Here is a 25,279-nt window from a genome sequence, read left to right as displayed (position 1 = left end):
ATATTGTGATTGGAGTATTCAGGATACAGAGAGCTTTCCCTGGGTTCATTTTATTCAGTCAATTATTCTTTATGTTATGTCAGTCTGGTACAACATGATATGATAGTGTGTGCACTATCTTCTCTCTGTTTTTTTTTTTGTTTTTTTAGTTTTTTTAGTTTTTTTTTGTGTTATATGTTCAAAGGGCAGAGTCTGAAACTAGTTTGAGCTCTATTAATTCTGGGATGGATTTTGTCCCCTGCAGTCCAGAGAACGATATGTGAAAGAAATAAGTATTAAGCATATTGTACCAGAGTGAATACTAAAAAGCCTTCACTGTGCAAATATCACGAAAGCAAAAGAGGCATCCTTACTTAAATTGTGGAATGGTTATAAAACAATATGATGATATGCAGGATATTTCCTTCTTCATGTAATACTAGTATCCAGAGGGGAACTTCTTGACGAGTTTTATTTATTTATTTTTTTCCTCTGCACCCATTACACTTTTCATCTTGGATGCACCCTTTTTTTTCCTCCTTTTTTTCCTCAATATTTTTGTGGATCCTGGACCACTGAATGGTTCCGTGCTGTAAACAGAGGGTTTGTACAAGAAGTCCTTGTCTGTTTCTGTCTGTCCCATGATGCATCATGCATCTCATCACTAGACAACTAACATCACAGTTTGTCTGACAGTTTTATAGAGTTTGTTCATCCTCATTCACCACTCTACTCCCCTCCCATGACATTCATACTTCTCCTTTCTTTGCAGTCTCTCTCTCTCTCTCTCATTATTTCTACTTTACTGAGTTGACCTACATACATAAATAGTATAGTAAGTTGTCAAGAAAAACTTGTCCAAACCTGTACAGTGTTTAGATAACACATTATGAACTTGGCTTTGTATGTCTTGCAGAGTTAACTTACTTCATGTAGTTTGCATTTGGTACAAATTTAACTGTTCAAGCTGTCTTTGCTCAAGAGGGCATATAACTTTGATTTCATTGAAAATAAGACTTTTTGATGCTATTAACCTCTGGTGTGCTTTGAGTGTCAATTGGCACAGTAAACCCCATAGTGTTGTACACACATTCCAAAATCCCTCACACAGAAAGGGTTAAAACAATAAAGTGTGTACTTGTACAATGTGATGACATCCTGACGAGGTTTTTCATCTTTGCTTGGCCTCTCAATGACAATATATACTTTGTGCTATGTAGGTCTCTCTGTCTGTCTGTCTGTCTCTTTCTTTCTTTCATCTCTCCTTTCTACATGCCATACTGCATGGACAGTGACTATACTTCATGCTTCTGATCGTAATATAGGCAGTGATAGCACCTGGTTGGGTACGGACTGCAGTGCTAGCTTCCAAGTAGAAGCGTGCTCTAAAGATCCGACCTTTATATTGAAATGTACTGGTAATGTTTATCAACGCACAGAGAGTGTGAGTTTCGATGCATCCAGTCAAGTATAGCACAAACTCCACATGCATGGATGCTGGCAAAAGTGACATGTACACCAGCACTAACCATCCATGACATTTAATGTTTTGTCTAAAACCTTGCCTACAATGATTGATATGACTGTATGTGATATGGATTCCTCCAACTGAAGTGAAATGGACCATCTCAGCTTTGAAGGATATTTTTGGATTTTAAGCTCATTGTCAAAAATAAGGGGAGTCATTACACTTTATGAGGGATTATTTTCTCTGTTGTCAACAATAAATCCAGTCAACAGAAACGCCACCCAGGGCATGTTTTCCTGTAACAATGATGATGTGATATATTGTTTAGTGGAAGCCTGTTTGAGCTTCAAAGAAGTATACACTTCTTCTTTGTGATATTCCTGTTTGAAATATACAGGAAGCTTGACCAAGTAGAATACACCTGTACTGGAAATATGTTTCGCGATAAATATTCCTGGCACATTGAAGTGTATTCATCAAAAAGTCGCATGACCTGTGTGAGGATTTATCTTTTATATTGTTAGTAAAACTGTCACGCCAAGCTAAGTTGTCAGTTATTTGTGTAAGAAAGTTGCACACAATAAGCCCACCATTATGAGCAAGAATTACTGATTAATTCTTGAGAATCATTTCGTACCTCTCTGATATAACTTTCAATTAAACACACAAATTTTCTTAAGCTAGTCTCTCTAGGAAGATATAAGTTAAAAGATACTTGAAGGAAAAAAGTGGCACTTCAGTTCCTCATGTCATCTGTCAAAGATGTAATCCCAACGCTTTTTGATGCCAGCTATGGTTTAACAGCCTGTATCGCTTAATACCATCATTTTCTTGACAAAGAATGGATGCAAGATCAAATTGGGTTAATGTTTGCTTGTAGAAGCTTCAATCGTGTAAATGAAAATGCATCAGTGACAAAGAACCTGATTTGTGATATGCCAAGTAGATAGTTCTGTTTTTTGTTTTGATAGCTAATTTACAGTTGAGTCTTCCCCAGCCATCATCATAGAGCATTGTGTGTAGATAGGAGGATATTGTGAAATCATTCCGCATCATCACAGTGTCTTACATTGTGTATATTGCTAAAACAATGTTCAGCACCATTGCTTGAAGCTAGAATTGAATACAGCTTGCTGTAGCTTCATATCAGTGTACCACAAACAACTTGTCTCCATCAGTAGTGTTCACATAAGTATCAGTGCCATTTCTCTTTTTTCACAAGTATGGTACTTTGTGAATGGGGACTAGTCAGGCAATTTTGTGAGTGATTAAATTCACTATCAGGAATTACTTTGATGGAATGGAAAAAAAAAAATCCCACCCTTCGTACAAAATACTGTTACAGCACATTTGGTCATGTGAGGCAATATTTTTGCGAATATGGTTCAGCTGGCGAATGTTGTGAAAATGGACATGCCGAAAACATATTTATATATGGTATGGTCCATATATATATGTATATGGTGCCATACCGTAGCTTGAGAATGACAGGTATTACATAGGAAATATTTGTTTACTCTTGAGTTTCAAAATCCTCTGATATTGCAGAATGTTTTAAGCTTTTGTATTGCACAACAGAAAGGGTAATAAAAGCCTTTCATCATAATTGTGAGGAGAAAATAAAAACAGTATTCCCCACCCCCATATTTCATTTTAGACCTGGCAAAGGTATCCCTTTCTTCGATTTTTTTCTTCTGTCAGTTTTCTTTGGATAACACTGGTCTTGCTCGTTGTTTTTTCTCTTTTTTTGTTGCTTTTTTTTTTTTGCAGTTTTTGTGGACATTTAGTTTACATGTAATTTTGGTAATGAATAGTGTTCTTCCCCACCTTTTGTTCTTTGTTTCTGTTTTGTATTATTTTTATTTATGTATGATATGTGTTATGTTGTTGCAGTTTACATTTTTAGTTGTTTATTGTTTTCTTGTCCGTTTTGTTTTATCATTTTTCTTAGTTACTGTAATTGTATACTACAATGATCACTTTTCATGAACTTGTTTTCCAACTCTATTTTTATCCTCTCTTTGAGGTAACATTTCTATGATCTTTGTAAGCTGTAATTACTGTTGTAGTTCTTTTTTTCTATTCCTCCCCCCCCCCCCCCCCCCCTCAAGAGAGAGGATATATAGAAACCTTATATAGCTCAGTATTTTCTTCATGCCATTACTTAGATGTATGGTATGGGCTAGTAGTGTAGCTTGTTTTGGAATTTTAAAAAAAAAAATTCAAAAAATCTTACATTATGAGTGGTGTATTTAATGATAAGTAAACATTTAGTATTACCACTGGTTATAGTTGTGTAGGCAGTTTCTTGTTCATAGCCATTTCATTGTTACACTGCTTGTCTGTGCAATATGTCATCCACACCACATTCACAAATTATGTCTTTAGTTGGCTTGTTGCTTTCTGGGGAAATACCATGTTATTTGGTGTTCAGACTCCCTACGAAGCGACAAGTCAATGTTTTCACGAATGTGACTTCAAATGGCAAAAATCAAAGACATCAAAGCTAAAGAGAGACAGTAAGAACACTAATGTGATCATCAGAATGTGTGTGTGTGCTTGCCATACCCTAATCAAACAGTTCTCTCAACTGCCTTTACCCTTGAAATGTTAAGTCAGAATCATCACTGATAAAGTACTGTAAAAGTGGAAATTTTCCCGTTGTTGAAATTTTTGTGCATTTTGACGCAACCAGAAACTAGTGCGAAAATAAAAGCATGGGAATATTTTCGCTTGCCATATATTCCAGTAGTTGATGTCTTGATTCCGCGGAATTAAAAACACGCGAAACTCTTCTTACCCGGCGGAGCGCGAAAAATTAGTCACACAAAAATATCCACTCTTACAGTTGACTGCTACTCTATGGCTAAGTAGAAATAAGCATACACAATGTAATTTGATTACTACTAGGTATTTAATTTATCTACTCATCCATTTGTACAAAATTTGCTGTACTCCATCAAAATTTGCCTGCAGCTTCATCATGCATGAGAAAGCAAGCTCAACAAAATTTATGTAACGTAATTGAAAGAAGTATTTTACTTGTAGATATCATGCATTAGCATAACTACAATGTTTTAGGTTTGTTGTCGTACGAGTTCTAGAAATTTCACAGCATTAGTTAGTGTTGTGAATTGGACTGGCTGTATGACTTTTCTATGGTCAGCTGTCACATGGGTTTAAATTCACATCCACAAGAGGCAGACAGGCCTTATTGAAGAGTCCTTCATGTCTTCTTTTATGTGAAGTCAAAAATAGATGAGAAAAAGTACATCCATCATTATCTGTATGGTCACAGTCACAAATAATAGTTTATAGGACATCAAACAGATATTGGTCTTTAGAACCAGCCTACCGATCATCTTTAGTGGAACAGTTTTCTGCAAAGCTCTCACATGTGTTTTATTTATCCAGGGCCAACCAATATCATTAAGTTATCTTTATCTGATTTCCACTTTCCGTTTTAATATGCAACATGAGAAGTTGTCTGTGTCATTTGAAGGAACTCATTTCACCTTGCATAAACAAATGTGATTATGAAAGAAGTGGCAGTAAATGCATTGGGAGCGCACTTCTCCAGGCCCTTAATGTTTGAAATGTCCGAGCCCAATTACATCAATAGGCTAATAAAGTATGCAGTTTGAAAATGTAGCAACTGTCATAACTTTGGTTGAAATGCACATCCACAGCCATTGGTTGTTTTATAGCTGAAAGTTTCCAATACTATAGTTGCCATATGAATGAGAGGCCCCAAATCCCTTTACCACTTTGTGTTTGGTCCTGAAAGCTATTTGTCCCCAAAGCCTGTGTTCTTCATCAGTCTGCATATCATAAATTAGAATGACTGAGGCCTGTTTAGGGTCCTTATCATTGGATCCCAACTTAGTATTCAGAGTAGCTGCTGCAGATTGGTTTTAATTATATATTCATACTGATATCTTTCTCACCAGTGCTGGCTCAATCAATTACAGTATGCATGATGTATGCAATGAGATTTTATCTATCTATGATGAGCCAATACCAACATAGGGATCATTCTCGGCTGATTTCCATCATTTCTTTGGCTGAAGAGGTACTCAAATTCAGAATATAGCAAATCTTCTTTGATCCCTATTATGGAGGTCATGGCTGTACCACCAAATCTAATCAGCATAGCTTGCATTTTCAGCTCCTTGCTTGTCTTCATACATCAGAATCTTCTGCAGCAAGATTTAAAAAGAGCATCATTTGTCGTTCCTTGTGTCCTAGAACCATAGAGGTGGAAACTCTTTGTACCTCCATGCTAGAACATAGCCATATCACATCTATCCTTTCTGAATGTTGAATGCAAGAATAGGACTATTTGTGCTTTCTTGTATCTGTCTGTCTGTCTGTTTGTCTCTGTCTGCCTATATCTGTCTGTCTCTCTGTATCTATATCTGCCTCTCTGTATCTGTCTGTCTGTCTGTCTGTGTATATCTTCCTCTCTATATCTACCTATATCTGTCTGTCTCTCTGTATCTATATCTGCCTCTCTGTATCTGTCTGTCTGTCTGTCTGTGTATATCTTCCTCTCTATATCTACCTATATCTGTCTGTCTCTCTGTATCTATATTTGTATCTGTCTGTGTGTGTGTATGTGTGTGTCTTTCTCTTTCTTCAATGTCTCATCTTTCATTCCCTCCCCTTTGCACGTGAAGAGACTGAGCAGTAACGTCTAGTTTGGGCATCTTGTCTAAGTACTTCACAGGCTGTAGGCATTAGATTAAAGCAATGCCATTTATACTTCTATCTCTGAGAATGTATCTTGAAGACTGCATTTACCTGTTTCAGTGAAACATTTAATCAGCAGTTCATCATATCTTCTCATTCTTGGAGGTGTTTTCATCTTCATTGCTTTTTGCTTCACACCTTGTAACTGCACTGATATATCTCTTGAAGTGAGATTTGGAATAATACTGTTCTGTATGAGTTATTAATCCATGATAATAATCTTACCAAATATTGTTCTGCCTAGAACTCTCTTCAGAGTGACTATTTCAAATTTGATTTCTTTTTTCATCTTGTTGTTGAGATGACATACTTTCAAATGTTCATAAATGGTGTGTGAAGTGTACTGGGATCTTTTATATTTGTGGGCAGATTATGTGGTCTGCAAGTCTTTTAGCCAGACAAAACATTTGTAGAAGAGCTTTTCTATGACTTGTCTTTTTCTACTCTAAAGACAGTGTTTGATTTGTGTTTAACTATTTGTAGATATAAAGTTAAACCAAGTAATTGTGAAATGGAAAAAAAATAAAATTAAATATAAAAAAATAAATAGAATTTAAAAGATATATATCTATATATCTATATAAATCAGTTTGTCTACAGAAAATTCTAGATGAAAAATATCAATTAGATTCCATCCTATATACCAGAAATATTGGAACTGTAGATAATGAATTCTTGGTAGAGTAGTAAAAGCACAGCAGATATAGGATAGTACCATATTTTATGTTTTGCAGTGATTGTATCAGCTTTGTAGTTCCACTCTCCTGAATAACTTTCACTTTTATTAAAGTGATATCATAACCCAATTAACATCCCGATACATCTTTGTATGTCCATCTGTAATTTGTTTTTGCTTGTTATTATTATTGCAATTCTTATTTTATTGTTTTTTATTATTATTCTTCTTTTCCTTCTTCTTCTTCTTATTCTTCTTCTTCTTATTATTATTATTATTATTGTTATTATTATTATTATTATTATTATTATTATTGTATTGTTATTGTTATTATTATTGTTATTGTTATTATTATTGTTATTGTTATTATTATTATTATTGTTATTGTTGTTGTTATTATTATTATTATTATCATTATTATTGTCATCATTACTACTTCTGTTACTATCATTAGCGTTATAAGCATCATAATCACTATCATTACAAATGTTATTCAAACTACAATGCTCTCACATTTACTGCTGCTGCTGTGATAATCATAATTATCATTGCAGTCATATGACAAAAACCACTAAAATGAAGAAAAAAAATGATCGATATCACATAATTACAGATAAAGTTACTACCCATGTGCACCAGTCAAAGTTTATCAGTTTGTTGGGATTGACAGAGCAAAAGATAAGCTGAAGATACAGTCTTCAAAACAACCTCAAATGAAAGGAGCAGATTTTTTAAACACCCATTTTTAACCAGATATGTAGTAGTTTTGTGAATTGTTTAATATATTACTTTGATATTCCCAATTGGGTGAATACAATATCTAGAGAAAATCTGCGGGCAAATTTGATATGTAAGGTATATGCATATTTTCTCTCAAGCTTTCTTGGAAATAGGCAAAAAATGCAAACTTTTTGCCAGTTGCCATTTTCAGACAAGTGCTTGTATCATCTTATTATCAAAACTTGTTAGCAACTGTCTCTGATGTCTATTACAATAACCATGCTAAAATATGGGTATTTGTTTGCAAAACAGGACCTATCAGTTATCTGATCTTTTCTGCTCCTATTCTCAGCTGAAAACCTACTCTGAGGAAAGTCATTTGGCTATTAAATCTAGATAAATGTTTGCAAATGTGGCAATTACACGTAAGTTGAGTTTCATAACCACTCACAAACTGTAGAGGGGAGCAGTGCTGAGATGAATACATCATTATGACATTTAGTGTTCAAGTTACAAGTACAAAGAGAACCAAAGTTAGTGTTATCTCCATTACTAAACAGTTTATGTCATACTTCTCTTTAGTATTAGAAGTAATTTGGTATGAAGCACTGTTTGCCCAGAGCCAGACATTCAATGCCCAGACAAAGTCTTCATGATAATATTCAAAGCATCCAAATTGAAATCTTTCTGAAACTCTGCTTGTTAGCAATGCATTCAGATTCCCCCATGTTGTATGAGCTGTCCTCCTAGAATCCATTTTGCAGGTATATTAACCGACAGCAATGCTGTAGCATAAATGTAGCCCTGTTATGTGTAATTCACACCAGATTACGTGCGAGAAAAGATTACTTGCCATCAAAGTTCTGTGGCTTCTGAAATCACATTATCCCATCAGTTAGGGATCATGTTCCAAAAGTGTCAAAACTTTGACAGTCTGTGTGTGTTTTGTCATCTCATCAACAGGAAGGCTTTTTGCTGTTTAATTGGATTTATTGCATCTTAACGATATGTACTAGAAAGGAATTAATTGAATAATGACTGTCTTTTCTCACCAGGCATTATTGCAAGTTGGACCAAAATGAAGAGCCAAATCTTTACCCCGATTTCGACAAACTCCCGAATCCGCATCATGGAAGATGGTAGACTCTGCTTTGCCTATGCGTTAGCCACAGACGACGGCTCATACAGATGCACTGTGACAAGCGATATTGCTTCCGATGCCAGCTCTGGAGGTAGAATAAGCCCAGAAACAGTGGTTACCACCACTACAGGTAAACCTCACGTCAGTTCTCATCGCTTGCATCAAAGCTGTGGAATAATCTACCCTTGATCATTGAACATTTTGTATCCACAAACTCCTTTGATTTTAAAAAATAACAGCAACTCTGAAAATGAATCTGTTTTACATCCACCCTCCCACTCTGTATACATTTTTTTTTTTTTGTCTTTCTTGCCTACATGAACCTATTATGTGATGTCCAAATGGAAGATTAATGTTTGTTCAGAACTGTATTTATTTATTATTCTCAAATGTGTTTATAGTTGTTTAATTTCTCTGAGCCCTATGAGAAGACTATGATTAACATGTATTTCATTGCCCTAGATTTGTGATAACAAACAGTGAAAAATATAAGCTAAAGTAAATGAAATAGAGTAAAGTAATAAATAAAATAGTATCCCCCTCCCCCATCTTTTTTCACTTCCTTTGCTGATCAATTTTCATTTGACATATAGGTTTATGGTTTACAAGAATGTGCGTATTAACTGTATGTGACATGTTATCGCATTATGCCAATAAAGTCAGGGCACAAAGAATGATAAATTTGGTGATGTAGTTGAAAACTGAAAATGCTGACATTGCTTGGAATCAAACCTAAATGTCTCAATTACATTTACCTCCATTCCCAATTTGAGAATGTAAGAATTTTCATTATTTCAGTTTTTTTGTTTAAATGAAGCATGTAAATAGCTTGCTCTTTAATGGTTTATTTTGTATTAATGTTATTTTTTAGAATATGGCCTTGAAGTATATAATTCATACATACAAGGCACAGACTCAAACATCTGTGTTAAAGAGTTAAAGAGAATAAGAGAAGGATTTGAAACTCCATTATAACCTTCTTGCAATTGAGTGATCAGATAATGTGATCAAATTCAGCATAATTCTTTTCATGATGATATCAAAGTTTCAATACTACTGCTGACTATTGAAGTATCTGAGGGAATTTTATGCATGCTTTTACATGCATCATTGGTGAATATGGGAGATACCAATGTCAGATGCATTAAAATGGATCTACAAAATCTGTTCAGCATACTTCTGGTTTTTTGTTTTTTTGTTTTTTTTTTACTTCCAAACTTTAGATCCAGAAAGAAGAGGGTTTACTCTTTCATGAAATGTCCCCAAGCCAAACTCAGAAAATTAGTTCATACAACTTTTTGTTGTGCAGTATTACAGATTAAAGATAAATAAATAAATAAAATAAAGGCTGGTTGATAAATATTTATGTGATGGGAGGGAAAAAAATGAAATTTAAAGGTTAACATAATCTGGAAATCAATGTTGTGAATATGGAGATGAGACGTATGTTTTTGTCCTGGTTATGTTACAGTCTCCAACCCAAATACAGACGTTCGCATCGATGAAGAGAACAAGCCAAAGGATGCCAGTGCCCTTGTGGGAGAGAGTGTCACATTTGAGTGCTTCTTCTTTGGCAGGTAATACTGAGATCAGTACAATGAAGTGATGATTGTGAAAGCAATCACTCAAATTTGTAAGCAATCTGTAAGTCATTCAGTACTGTTCAAAACAAGCAGTCATTATCATGAGATTTATCAAAAGACAGGATAATTGTGACTGAGTTTCATGGACCTCCTTAGCTTCATACCTTAAGCCCCATTCCACTGACTATCAGAAGATCATCTGATCCCAAAAATGCAAAAATGTAGGTATTCCGATGAGTTGTAATGAAATCTGGTTCGACAAGCTCAAGAGACTTTCATTAAGGCTCACCAAGGGTAATACCAGTGCCAGAAGATCCCCACAACAAGACTCAAATTAACCTGTCCGATGACTGTTTAATCTTCAGAAACTCCTCAGACTTGTCGTAGGGCGTCAGCTGGACACTCCTGATAGTCGCACAACACAAGTCTTACACACATTGGATTAACTCAATGCTTAACTCTTTATGTGCCACGTTCGCACGTCCGACTCAGTCGACGGCGTGCCAACTTCGCATATTCTGCTCAACAAACAAATCCGCCACAACCGATCGATAAATCGCCAATCACTGCTAATCCCTCTTCCTGTTCTTCTCATATACGGCTTGCATTCTATGTGGTGACTGACTATCAAGCGGTGTTCCCAACTAGATTTGCTCGTACATGCTAAGTTTCTGTCACGGTTTTATGTGCAAAAGTCATGCCTTTACAGGAATGTAGCAACTGGTCATTCAAAAGAAAAATTGAAAATAGATTCGTCATACAATTTATATTGAAACAAAGGTTGGCATTCGTCTTTGAGTTTGCTTACTATTATGCCCATCTTAACAGAAATTTGTAGAAGTTATACAAATTGGAAAAACAGAATTCTCTCTTAAAGCATGACTACCTTCGTGTCTCAGATAAACGTGGCACACAGGGGGTTTCCACCATGGCACATAAGGAGTTAAATTGTCAGACTCCCTCGACACTTATTGGACTTGCCACTGGAAGCTCTAGTACCTTCATCGGACGATCTTGCCTCATTGGATCAGGCCCAGCATGTCTGACATTGACCTGATGGTTGACCATCACAAGTCGGATTCATCAGACTCTCATCCCATACACTTTGATGGGTGGCCATAACCACAAAACTTTGTTTATGACGTGTAACTGATGAGCAAAATCTCTGTGGAATGGGGGTATTACAGGCTTGCTGAGCCCATAGTCGAGAACAGAATGAATGAGTATATCTTTTCTAAATGCATGAAGCATAAGCTGTAGAAGGTGTCTTGCTAAAAGCTTCATACAATAATATGAAGTCAGACAGTGAAAAGGAAATGTATTTGAAAAAGAAGGATATTTTGAAAAGCAAGAAGCTCATCACCAATTACAATAGAATTAAATGTGTGCTTATAGTGTCGTGATTGCTAAATTGTCATTAACAACTGAGCTGCAGTCCAGTGGAATGGAATAAACAGCTGGCAAGATAACATATCCATGGCATAGTCTATGTCCTATCTCATAGTTTATTACAGGAAATGATCACCATGTACTACATCTTTTCTGTCATAAAGAAACATTTTATTTCTGTAGCATATATCTTGGAACCCAATTTTCTCATTTTTTAGCTCCGTCATGAAAATATGAAGGAGCGAACATTTTTAGCTCTTTCATGAAAACATGAAGGAGCAAACATTTTTTAGCTCCTTCATGTGACAGATTTGCACCTAATTTAGCAGGTAGCATCCCTAGGGTGATAGGTACCGAATTTGTTCCAATGTCGTCTTTGACTCAAGCAATCACAATTCTAGTTCAGGCAATAAATGTTTTATCCCCTCAAGACCAGTCCATATTAGTGATTATTAGGTGATCCGAGTATCCTCTCGGATCACCTTCTGTATCTGTACGGATTCTTTCTTCTTCTTCTTCTTCTTCTTCTTCTTTCTTTATTTCTCCCCAAAAGTTGTGCAGAGGTTAGCTCAGAAAGTGGTATGCCTATCAAGTTCAAACTTATACCATGTATGTATCGTGTCCCAAAGACGACAGATCTAGTAAAATCATAGTGATCAGTCGACCGTGACGTCATTATGACGTCATTATATGAAAACACATTCTCAATCATATCTCATTAATGGAATGAAATTTTTTCAGTGAAATTTACGTCACATATATTTCAAGTCAAGCGCATTCTACTAATCTCAAAATTCATCTATACCTTAAAACGTGCGCGTACGCGCGCATTGAAATATTTGTATGCTCCAATCGAGCCCAAAATTTTTTTTGCACACGTTTCAGACCATTTGGAGCATTTTTTTAAAAAATTGAAAAAAAATCGGACGGGACGCGTACGCGCACGTGCATATACGCACGCGCAGCTCATATGCAATAGAAAATTTTCCCGTTTTTTTTCACATGGATCGGATGTCTAAAATGTCAAGGAATATTTCTACCAAGTTTCAAGTCAATCCGACTCAATATGACGTCATACGGGTCCGTCAAAGTTGAAATTCCGCGCGCGCGTCAATGGCGATATACAGTGCAACTATGCCAAAAAAACCGCCAATTTTTAAATCCGATTTTACTCGTCAGGATGGGACGGTGACCAACCATTTTTTCTTTACATATTCTGAAAGCTGATGAGTTGTACATGTCATTTCGGCGATGCTGAAAAAAATGATTAAAAGATATCAAAATTTTCTTAATAAAGTAAAAAAAAGTTAATTTTCAAAATGACGTCATCAAATTTCAAGTTTATTCAAACGTATCTCACTAATAATTTGCTAATTTTTCACCGAGATTTTCAGTATGTTGTAGCTTATGAAAATGGTCCTTTCAAAAAGTATAGTAAACATTATTTTTGATTGAATGACGTCATCACCTCGTAAAAATGGATTAAAAAGTCATCTTGTCAAATTTTTTCCAGTTTACGTGTTATCTCTATGGGAGTGCAGTTTTTTTCTGGAAATGAAAATTGACATGACTATCTTTATCGAGCACTAGCTCACTTACACTACGGTGGAATTTCTCCCAGATTTTTAATATGTTTGTAGCTGAGACTTTGGGCTACCATAAGTGTGCCCTCCATTTTTTCATACGATGTCGGGATCATGTTTAAAAAAACTTGGTTGAAATTAAAGCTTATCTTCGATGTATTGAGATGGTTTCTATCTTTCTGCAAACTTTTCTTAAAAAAATAACTCAAGAAAAAAACAGCCTCTATCACCCCCAAATTTTGCACATGTTTTAGTTTCATGTCACGTACATTATTTCATAAAAATAAACAACTACTTGATCGGACACCATCTTGGGTATGTAAATTAGGGTCAAAGGTCATATATGCTTCATCCTGTATCTTAGTGAATACATGTCCTATCTCTCCCATATTTTGCACACGCAAAGGACCATGTTACAAGAATCATTTCACAAAATAACTACTTTTTTGCTCAGATGCCATCATGTCTGTGCAAAGTGGGGGTCAAAGGTCATATGTACTTCTTTCTGTATCTTCGTTATGACGTGTTATCTCTGTGGGAGTGCAGTTTTTTCTTGAAATGAAAAATTGACATGACTATTTTTTATCGAGCACTAGCTCACTTACCCTTCGGTAAAATTTCTCCCAGATTTTAAATATGTTGTAGCTGAGACTTTACGCTACCGTAAGTGTGCCCTTCATTTTTTTCACAGGATGTCGCGATCACGTCACAAATTTTGGTTGAAAATTAAAGCTTATCTTCTATGTATTGAGATATTTCTTTCTTTCTGCAACTTTCTTTGCAATAACTCAAGAAAAAAACAGCCTCTATTACTTCCATATTTTTGCACATGTTTTAGTTCATGTCACGTATATTATTTCATAAAATAAAACAACTACTTGATCAGACACCATCTTGGGTATGTAAAATTAGGGTCAAAGGTCATAAATGTTTCATCCTGTATCTTGGTGAATACATGTCTTATCTCTCCCATATTTTGCACACGCAAAGACCATGTTTACAAGAATCATTTCACAAAATAACCACTTTTTGCTCAGATGCCATCTTGTCTGTGCAAATTGGGGTCAAAGGGTCATACGTACTTCTTTCTGTATCTTCGTTATGACGTGTTTATCTCTATGGGAGGGAATTCTTTTTTATGTGAAAAATTGACATGATTGTCTTTATCGAGCACTAGCTCACTTACCCTTCGGTGAATTTCTCCCAGGTTTTTAATATGTTGTTATAATATAGCTGAGACTGTGCGCTATCGAATGTGTGCCTTCGTTTCTTCCTACAATGTCGGAATCATGTTGAAAAAACTTGGTTGAAATTAAAGCTTATCTCCGATGTATTGAGATATTTCTTTCCTTCTGCAACTTTCTTTGCAATAACTCAAGAAAAAACAGCCCCTATCACCCTCATACTTAGCAGATGTTTAATTCATGTCACGTACATTGTTTAATAGAATTACAACTACTTGATCGGACAAACATCTTGGGTATGTAAAATTAGGGGTCAAAGGTCATAAACTGTTTCATCCTGTTTTCTTGGTGAATACCTGTCTTTCCCATATTTTTGCACACGTATAGACGATGTCGCAAGAAATCATTTCACAAAAATAACCACTTTTTTCCGCAGATGCCATCTTGGGAGTGTAAAAGGTGGGTCAAAGGTCATATGTATTTGTTGCTGTATCTTCGTTATCTAGTGTATACAGAATTTAGTACCAAGGATGGCAGATATGGACTCCCTTTTTCTGAATGAGAATGCAAACATCACACGGCCAATCTCCCTAAAACACAGATGAAAACCTGTTATGGTCATGCGTATTGCGATCAGGACTCGAAATCATTGATAAAAAAAAAAAATCGGATCACCCTTAATTTTGTCAGTAATGACAAATTACAATCTCTAGTTTATCATTAAATTCATGCAATCATTTACTCTGCTATGTAAAATTTAGACTGTTAAGGACTTCAGATAAGTTTTCAGTCTGTCATGTGGGTTTGATAAACTATCGCGGTCTGAGTCAAAGTGGTATTTGACCAAAAGTAAGTTACTGCAAGTAGCGATGCTGGACGAGATTTGAAGACCTTACACACAATAACCATGGTCATGCAATGTGTGCTGACAGGACGAATGACGGTAATCCCCCACCCATCGAATGGCATCGCACCGGTCCCGTTGGTGCCTCCATGCCAGCCCAGAGTTCCATACAGGACAACAACCAAGTGCTGGTCATCAGGGATGTCCAGAGGGATGCAGCCGGAAGCTACCAGTGCAGGGTTGGCCGCATCGCAGCTGAAGCGACTCTGACTGTCAAAGGTTTTGTTTGCTTCATTCAGGGGGAGGGGTAGTGAAAAATCCCACAGATCAGGGGCATTTTCATGAAGCATTTTTGTGAGATATTTTTTCCAGACAAAATTGCCCTCAGCTAATTAGATTGAAGGATTTCTGTAGCCATTAAACAGTTTTGTCAGAAAAAAAATGTCTGACAATGCGCTTCATGAAATGCCCCCTGACCTGTGGGATTCTCACAACAGTATCTACCTTACCCAAACTCACTCACTTTAATTTGTTATTACTTTCAATAGTACATCCCTATCCACCATCCCTCTTCTATTTGAAAGGTAGCACATCATTGAAGATGAATTATCCCCCAAACATTTTTAAGGAATGCAGTAAGATAAGTGAAATACTCTGTGAAATAAAAAGGAAAATCGGAAAATCTGTTTTGAAGTTTTCATGGATTCCATTCATTGCCTCTCTTTCATTTAATTTATTTTCATTTATTTTCATTTCTAACAAAAAGGTAAGAACAGTAAAACATTTACGTGTACATAGTTTTACAAAATTAACACAACATTATAATAAAGGATAAACAGAAAGGCAATGCAATTTTATGCTTTGACTTTTACAACCACACTGAAACAATGTTGTTGGACATAGAGGGGGCTGCTGAAAAGCAAGGCTTGTTAATCTACAGTCCCCTCATGAGCATTTACTAAATACTGAATTAAAGGGCACCCCCCAACAATTTGTGATGTTATTAGGGTAGTACAATGATAAAGAAATTTTGAGAGGAATTTCACTAATATTCAGTGTTCTAGGACATCAAAAGAGCACTCTATGTAGCACACCTAACATGCATAGACATTGATATTTACCTTCACTTACGGTATCTCAGTCACAGGGAGAGTGTACTTTCAACGACAACAAAATGAGTTCAGAAACAATTACGCCGTCCTGGAGATCACAGACCTGGAAGTGGATGACTCCGCCATGTACCAGTGTTTTGCCAACAATGGTATCGGCACCATATACTCTGCTGCACAGCTGACTGTCAGAGGTGAGATTCTTCCTGTGGTTATAATGATAATGAAAGTCAGTTCTTAGAATGCATAATACCATAAGATACATTGTAGCCTCTATGCGTGTACAAATGGAAACAAAATCTTTCAAATATTTCTCTATTCACAAAAATCAACAATTATCAAAAAGATGAGTTTTTCACACAGATTTGAATTTATCAAAATCTGTAATGCATCTAATACTGAGAGGGAGATTATTCCATGATGATGGTGCCATTTTTCCAATAGCCCTATCACCAAATGTCTTAGATTTGACACTTATTTTAGAGAGGAGATTTTTTTTATTTTGAACGCAGGGGCATTTCCATGAAAACATTTGAATACAAGGGTCAAAATCTTAAAGTGGTACAAGGCAACCTTCAGGATGCTTCCAGACAGAACACTCACAATGGCTTCTCCATCCGGAAGAGTTGCCAAGAAGGGTTCCAAGAAAGCTGCCAAGTCTCTGCGGCCCAGTGCCCACAAGAAGAGGCGTAGAAAGATGGAGGAATCATTGTGAGAGTTCTCAAGAACTTGTTCCCTTGAAAACATGATATTACATTGCTGTCACTCCACATCCATCAACTCTTGAATGAACAGGGTCCAACGATGTGATTAGGTATCCATGGTAGATATTATCCATCATTGATCCCAGAACATGCTACTCTTAGTTTGCAGATTCAGACAATTTGATAACCATTTCTTGTATATTACCAGCTGATGATCATGACAATGATGTGATGATAATCATATGATGATCGTAGCATTAATAATGATGATAATGATGCTGATGAGGTTGTTGTTGAAGCTAAAACATAGTACTCAGAAGGACTCCAAATTCATCTTGTACCGTTTAGAATTTGTTTGCAATATATCAGAAAACTCTACAAGAAAACTTGTCTGGCTGACATGATTTGCCAGAATATTGAGTCGTTGTGTTGTATTTTTAGATTAAAAGTGAGAAATAAGAAAAGTTGGTGTATTGGACTTTTATTCCTGAAGCGCTCTCCACATTCAGTAGTGTGCATGTAGAATGCTGTTAGTACATGATCAAATCGTGTCCCAGCAGTAGTATTGAATTGCATGCAGAACAAGCTGCATGCAGTTTATCCTTGTGTGCGATGAATACTGCTATGGCCTGATATATAATTGATGTAATTGGATATATAACATCACGTAGTAACCATGCACAGGTTAGCTGTGAGATTATAGTTTGAAGCTTTTTGGTTAGTATTTTGCATTTATATAGTTACCCAGCTGAAACTGTGTTATAACAGTTGTTATTTCACACATTTCTTATTACATTGTAACATTTTACAGGAAAAAATTGGCAGTTCTTGGGCAAATGTGAACTATTTTTCTTCACTTTACAAGTTGAAAGGTCATGAATAAGCAGTTTATTAGTTCTGCTACTCCTCATCTTGTATGGCTTTACTTTAAGACAATGGGACAATTTGGTCTTTCTTCATTACATCAAGATTTCTAGCCACCTCCAGTATCAGTTGGTAAGACAGACAGCACACAATGAGGCCTACTATCGCATGTAATTAGGGTTTCCTATCCGAAGTTTTGAAATAGAAATAGACTGTGGAATAAGATGTTTGCCACAGAAATCGGAATAAGGACTTCCAGACAGCACAGACATTCCTGGGTGGGATCAACCATGATGTAGATATTTGTCCCAAACACAATTGCAGATTTCGCGTGAGCAGAATAGTTGTGACAGAGAATAGCATCACTTAAAATCACCATTCTTTCCATAGCTTTCCCGCCCACATTTCCTGGGGCTACTGTGGCCGAGCAGCCAGCACCCCAGAATGCAAGAGTGACCGTTAGGTGCCCGGTGGACGGTGCACCATTCCCGGATGTGACATGGACCCATAATGATGATCCAATCGAAGATAGTGTCCACTACAACCTAACCGCTGACCCACCTCACCTGGTCATTAACAATGTCCAGCAGAGTGACGGAGGAACCTACACTTGCCAAGCATCCAACCGCTATGGTTCTGATGAAATGTCCTTTACTGTTGCAATTAAAGGTGAGTGATTAAAATATTCATATATCGTATTAATGTATCAGGGCAGTTACCCCCCCCCCCCCCTTCCCAGCTAAATACTGGTTAGTGGTAAGGTTAGAGTAAAGATTAGGGTTAGAGTTTGGGTTAGGGTTAGGATTAAGATTAGGATTACGATTAGGACTTGGGGATGGGTCCGGGGTATTTGCCCAGGGGGTAATTGCCCTAGACCCCTTATTATAATTTTAAGGTGCACTTGTTATATATTCAAATATCTGCATCACTTTACTGATCCCTCGCATTCATACCCGAGTTGATTTTTATCCTTCGGATTTATATCACATTTGTGTAAGCTTCTGACGGCACGAGCATTGAGAATCAAGGGGTTTCTGAAATGAACACCACACTTGGGCCTTCCATAGATCAGTGGATATGGGCACTGGTCCAACAATCCAGAGTTCTTGGGTTCAAATCCCAATGCAGCTCCATTTTCTTTTCTCATTTATCAGTTATAGAGCGAGGCAGTGTAAAATAAAAGTGATACAGAGAGTATCGATGGCCTTTAAAGCCGACAGTGGGGCACTGCTGTTCTCTTAAAGGGATCGTACAGTTTTGGTTGAGACCTAATTCCAGGTTTCTAACATTTTTTGGTGAGAAAATGTATGAAATATGAAAGAGCATGTAATTCTATGAGGTATTCAACGTTTATTTGATGAAAATTGGTTTTGAAATGGCTAAGATAGCCAAAATAGAGCGATTCTAATAAAGTGTGGGACCCACACTTTATTGCAATCGCTTTGTTTTACTTTGTTTTTGAATGTGTCAGTCATGCCAAACCCGATTTTCATTAAATAAACTTTGGATTCCTCTTGAAATGGTATGCTCTGTACTATATCATGAGTGTTTTCTTGGTATCTCCCAAAAAGTGAAAAGCCCAATTCTCATCTCCACCAATACTGTACCATCCCTTTAATCTTCTATTGTGAGCATGGAGATAGTCAGTTGGTTGGTGAATCAACCAGACGGGATTGAGATTGCAAAGTAAGAAGTCAAACCCAATTGTATGTGTATGTTTGTGTGTGTGTATGTTTGTGTGTTTGTATCCCAAATTCATCAAAAATTCTGAGCCAAGGCTGAGGAAAGTGAAGGAGTGTGAGGGTGGGGATAGGGGTGGAAATAAGCAGTGAGCAGGGAAAGAGTATGGCAGAACAAAAGGGGAGGGAAGAATTTCATTGCAGCAAAAACAAAACTGCTTTGTTGCTATGTCGGCTGGCTTTTTGAAGGCCTTTGACACTTCTCAGTTTCGGTTGAAATCAGTGTTTCAAGAAATGGTTTGTGTCATTCCCTGATGTAATCACGCTAATATCACTACAGTACTCTCCAATTAATTGGATACCGCTTAATTGGGTAGTCCGCTTAATCGACTTACAAAGTGAAAAGCAGTTCCCTGTGGGTGTTATATTTACCGGATAATGGGGTAGGCGTTCCGGATAATTGGGTAGGAATTTTCCACGTTAACCCGATCTACTAGTATTTCCATGGTTTCCAAGAGAAAGCCTTGTAATAAAGGGATTGTATTGTTTCGGTTGAGACATACCTTCAGGTGTCTAACATTTTCTTTGAGATAATGAGAAACCTCTTTAATGAAATATGAAAGCTCATCTAATCCCAAGAGGAATTCAACATATATTTGATGAAATTGGTGTTAAAATGGCTGACATATTTAGAAAAAGGGATCTTAGGAAATGATGGGACCTACATTTTATTGGGATCGCTTTGTTTTGCTTTGTTTTTGGATTTCTCAGTCATTCCAAAACCGATTTTCAAAAAATAAACTTTGAATTGCTCTTAGAATGGTATGGTATGTACTATTTCGCGAGTGGTTTCTTGGTATCTCACAAAGAGCTAAAAGCCCAGTCGTCGTCTCCACCAATACTATACCATCCTTTTAAAAACTATAATACTTATGAGCTATGGCTAGCTATCAAGAAAAATGAAGAATAAACTAACTACATCAAGATTCTAACTTTTCTTCGGACTATCAATTTAAAAAGAAAAAAACTTACAGTTCCCATAATATACACAGGGACGCAGCAGAAGTTGTTGCAGCATTTTGCTGCATATGCAAATAAGAATCTAGTTTCAAAATGACTGACATCTAGAAGCGTGTATGTGGCTTGATGGGCACTCAGGGCTGCATGCAGACTGTTTGCAGAATTACTCTGTAAACACTGAAAGTAAGGCTGTTGTGTGACTTTAGATGAGCTGTGGCTGTAAGCAATATACCGTGCTGTGTGTGTGATGTAGAGAGGTGTGTGATTAGTATGTGGTACAGTTGTATTTGTGTTGTGAATGAATTAACATGCTAGACACTACCCGACTAAGCGGAGAGTACTGTATCTGCTAGCTTTTCATTTTTTCTTTTTCCTGATGATTCCAGAGGCTACCGTGATTACTACCCCACCTGAAAATACCAAGATCAGCGTTGGAGAGTCGGCAACCCTTCAGTGCTCTGCCCGGTCTGATGATGTGCTGGAACTTCGATATGTCTGGGAGTTCAACGGGGTGCAGATCGAAATGGTCCAGAATGAGAGATTCAGTATGGTGAGAGACCCATACACTTTGCCCTTGGACATTTCAGAGGGTTCCTGTGTCCTTTGTCTCTTTGGTACATTCTATGTGATTTTGTAGTAGAGGTGCATTCATTTTTAGAAGTTGATTTTGGTTTTGGATTTGAGATCATTTTGAGTATATACAATTAAAGAAAAATTTGATAGATGTAGGGTGTATCTATATATTGCAGTTGTGCTATAGACATTGTGATGTAAAGGGCTGTGAAACAATCAAATAGTTCGTGTCAGCGCTGTACAACTGTAATTGTTGTTTTAGTATTTCATTGTACTTTCACATTGAGAACTGTTACAAGGGTAGCGCTAGGTGCTTGTATACATGCCTTTCAAATCTACAAAATAGGATATAAAGAAGCAAGATGGGGCAACAAATCAAATTGTATTGGGTCAGAGTGAGTAGGTATTCCAAAGAGAGCTGTGATATGCATTCTCAGCACCCTTCATGAACATGTTTTCATTCTGTTACATATGACCTTCTTGCAATGACCCAGCCTGAGAGAGAAAACGGCAACCTGAGGATCCAAGATGCAAAGTTACACGATGCTGGGGAGTACACCTGTATCGCCATGACGATCGCCGACAGGGATTCAAGAACAGCCACAGTTTCTATTGCCGGTAAGTCATCATCCTTTTCTCTTCCTTTACGTCCCCAATGTGTTTGTCTCTTTCTTTGCCTTTTGCATTTTTCTCTTCCCCTGATTCTTATTCTTTCAGTTTCAGTTTCATGCTCTAATCCTTCAATTTGTTCCTCCTTTTTGCTCTCTTCCTTTTTGTTTTGTCCTCCTTCTACTTACTCTTCTTCTTCCTCCATCTTATCCAAGGAAGCGGGAGATTGTTGTGTCTTTCTTTCTTTTGTTCATTTTGATTTTATAATGATATGACAATAATGAAAAGTGTACAAATCATAATACAGTCCTTTTCAGTTATGGCTATTTGTGTTTCTTTGTTCAATGTTGTTTGTTTGCTTTGTCCCTTTCTCTTTTCTTTTTGTTTTTTCATTTGGAGGTGAGAGGTCATCCCCACATTAGCGGGGTAAATAATAATGTTTGTTTTGGATGATTGTTGCTCGGTACACAGGTCCCCCTGGTCCACCCTCCGGCCTGACAGTGGACATCAACGGACTCACCGCCTCCCTTGAATGGGTCCCCGGCAGCCCCAACGAGAGTCCGATCACCTCGTACAGCATCGAGGCCAAGACATCTTACGACGACGAGTGGAGCGTTATTCGGCAAGGTGAGTTCATAGTGGTGTGACTGCCAGGTAGCTGGAGATGAGCATTAGTGACCCACTACAACAAAAGGATCCGAAAGTCGGGGGAGGTCGATTTTCTGAAAATGGCATTGCATTATTCCCTTACTCTTCCACTTTCATTTCATATATAACATGGCTTGTGAAAGTACTCGGTTGCGGAGATATAAATGATTTCATTAGAGCATGTCAAGTGGTTTGGGAAATCAGCGTTTTGAGAAAACCGCCTTCAAAGTTTTCCTTCCGACGCAGTCGTGATAAGGGGAGGCAAGACAGTTTTTACCTCTTGACAATAAAAGGTATTCTCGTAGCAACCTTTGTGATGTTCATTCAAGCTTAGCGCCAATGGTCTACACACGACCAATCAGTAACCAGGATGCCATGCACTGACCAATTCGTTCACTCCCTCGTTGCTAGTGACAGAGTCTATCTGTGGCACTAAATCCAAATCTTTGGACACGTTTCTGTTCTGTTAAATGTTGGAAAATTATGGCCCCCAAAAATGCTAATTTCTTGCCTTTCCTTTGATCATTTAACTTCGAAATTTTGGCAGATGGTAGACGATACATTAGACTACAAAATTATGTCCAAACCAGAAATCTGATGGTTTTGACCGATTTTGATGATCTGACTTCCAACTCGATTTTCTCGACTCAACTGTCAGTCGGATCCTTTTGTTTTGGCGGGTTACATTGTATGTCCTTTTGTTTGGCATGACATGTATGTTGGGAAGAGCTCTTCACATTCATCGGTAGTGTTTAGTAGTCCCACCCTTCACTCATCCATACTCCACATCTCACCCAGGAGTCATCTGCTGCTGGCAGTGAAAGCATGAGTAGTACTAGCGTCACAATGGATGTGCACACTGCCCTCTCTTGACAACCTCTGGAATCAGAAAATACTCCCCAGATTCATACACAGGGAAAGGGACTTCGTTGGGTTTAATACTAAGAGGGTCAGAACTGTAGACAAATTAAATGGGGCTAAGCTGACAAGACATAATTTCAGTCTTAGTTTAAAAATGAAAACATACAAGGCCTTCTTTTTCCCTTCTCTGCCATGTGTTTGTACCACAGACACAATTTTTTGGTTCTACCCATATGTAATCATTGTCGTGAAGATGATAACTTGGAAAAAAATGTTGAAGATCCTTCATAAAATGAAGATTTGCATATTCATAATCAAAGAAAGATGAGCATGTTGAGAATGATGTCAAAGGCTTAAAGTCATAGCATCTTCTGGTCCAGTGCTAAATGCCATATTTTAGTAGCAGTAGCTATATTTTAGCAAAATTGAAACAAATGCTGTTAAATGCTCTGTTGTGATTATTGGTTTACAGGTATGAATAGGGTTATAGAGGTCATACTCCAACAATGCATTTGCTACTAAGAGCTGTAGTTAAAGTGGAATTTTACTCAAAGCACACTCCTGTTATGAGTGGTCAGGGTATGCCATGCACACACAGAAAAGACGTATATACCAGTAAATACACCAACCATACAGATATTGCAGCTTAGAGATAATCAAAGGTTACATAATGTATTTTTTTTTCTTCTTTTTCTCCTTCTTACTGGAAGGGAGAAATATTAGCTTGTCTTCAGTATTCTGTGTGATACATGAAGATATAAAGTATAGTTTGAAGAGATGGTGTGTGTGACGGAAGATTTCCTCAAATCCATTCATAATTGCAGTCATATCAATGAGCATAATTACATTTTTAAAGTTTCTTTATTTAAACAGCCTCATCTAACACCCAGCAACAGTTACTAAGTCATTCTGATCATCAAGGAAAGCCTTTCAGGTTCTTTGTTATTACGAGATGGGAATAGAAATCTGCAGGAATTTCATCATATGTAAAAGGTAGAGAAATGTAACTATTTGAGTGCCACTTGTACATTTCAAATCTAGCCCATTTCAGACCTGCAGTTGTCCATGCTGGTCACGTTAGTATACTTTCCAACCAGACCTTCATGTCTTCCATACAAAATTATCAAAATATGATATTTGATTCAATGCATGGAAAGACCGGATCAACATTTTCACTGATTCTTTTTTTTGTTGCCATTGTTTTAATCTTACCCTCTAGTTGTCATATTTCATCTTCCAATCTGTCATGTAAAACATTATTTTATTTGATTACATTTTTTGAGGGGGTTGTTGTCTAAGTGCTACTCTCTCAAACCAAAAGAATGCAATTTTTCACAGTAGATGGTGCATCAGTTTTGTTTAGTCAACTGAAGTTGATGCCATTCAGCCAAGACACATTGGAACTGACACTGGGTTTGCTGATGTGAGGCACCATACGCTGAGTGTGTCTTTATCCCTTGGTGGGGGGGGGGGGGGGGGGGGGGGAGTGGAAGAAGAAAGGAAGAGAGAGGTAAAGATGAAATTGATTTTAAGGCAAAAAATATTGAATATAAGTGTCAAAGTGATTGACGAAGAAATTAACGCAAACGATGTGTATTAATGGCATTTCACTGTTGAATATAAAACTTTTGTCAGACTTGACATAAATGCGAGGAACCAAACATTGAAACATAAGCCAAAACTATGAATAGCTTGTAAAACTAGTTCTCCAAGTGTGTAAGAGCTTCTTTCTTGTCTGCAATGAAAGAAATAATCACAAAGCCAACATGAAACTCACACTTTTAACCATCTCTTCTATCATACAGGCATACCAAAAGAATCCCTTTCTGGTGAGGGTAACATTGATTTGATTTCTTTGATTTTTCGATTTTTCGATTTTTTGTTTTTTTGGAA

The 25,279-nt window shown here is 37.0% G+C and overlaps 1 protein-coding gene across 1 annotated transcript in view; it reads left to right on the top strand.

The window, feature by feature from the left end:
- LOC139744549 (contactin-2-like) overlaps window positions 1-25,279 on the top strand; it is a 123,287-nt gene that overhangs the window by 83,413 nt on the left and 14,595 nt on the right. The window contains exons 7-14 of the mRNA XM_071654984.1: window positions 8,651-8,866; window positions 10,208-10,313; window positions 15,408-15,598; window positions 16,467-16,622; window positions 18,387-18,665; window positions 21,082-21,245; window positions 21,763-21,886; window positions 22,349-22,504. Of these exons, the coding sequence (XP_071511085.1) occupies window positions 8,651-8,866; window positions 10,208-10,313; window positions 15,408-15,598; window positions 16,467-16,622; window positions 18,387-18,665; window positions 21,082-21,245; window positions 21,763-21,886; window positions 22,349-22,504 (1,392 nt within the window). The remainder of the gene's footprint in view (window positions 1-8,650; window positions 8,867-10,207; window positions 10,314-15,407; window positions 15,599-16,466; window positions 16,623-18,386; window positions 18,666-21,081; window positions 21,246-21,762; window positions 21,887-22,348; window positions 22,505-25,279) is intronic.

The sequence above is a fragment of the Diadema antillarum genome, unplaced genomic scaffold, assembly GCF_040938485.1.
Source record: "Diadema antillarum isolate AM-2024a unplaced genomic scaffold, OU_Dant_1.0 seq00001189_RagTag, whole genome shotgun sequence".
NCBI classification, from domain to species: domain Eukaryota; kingdom Metazoa; phylum Echinodermata; class Echinoidea; order Diadematoida; family Diadematidae; genus Diadema; species Diadema antillarum.
Note: the sequence above shows the minus strand (reverse complement) of the source record. Positions and strands in the feature narration are given on the sequence as shown.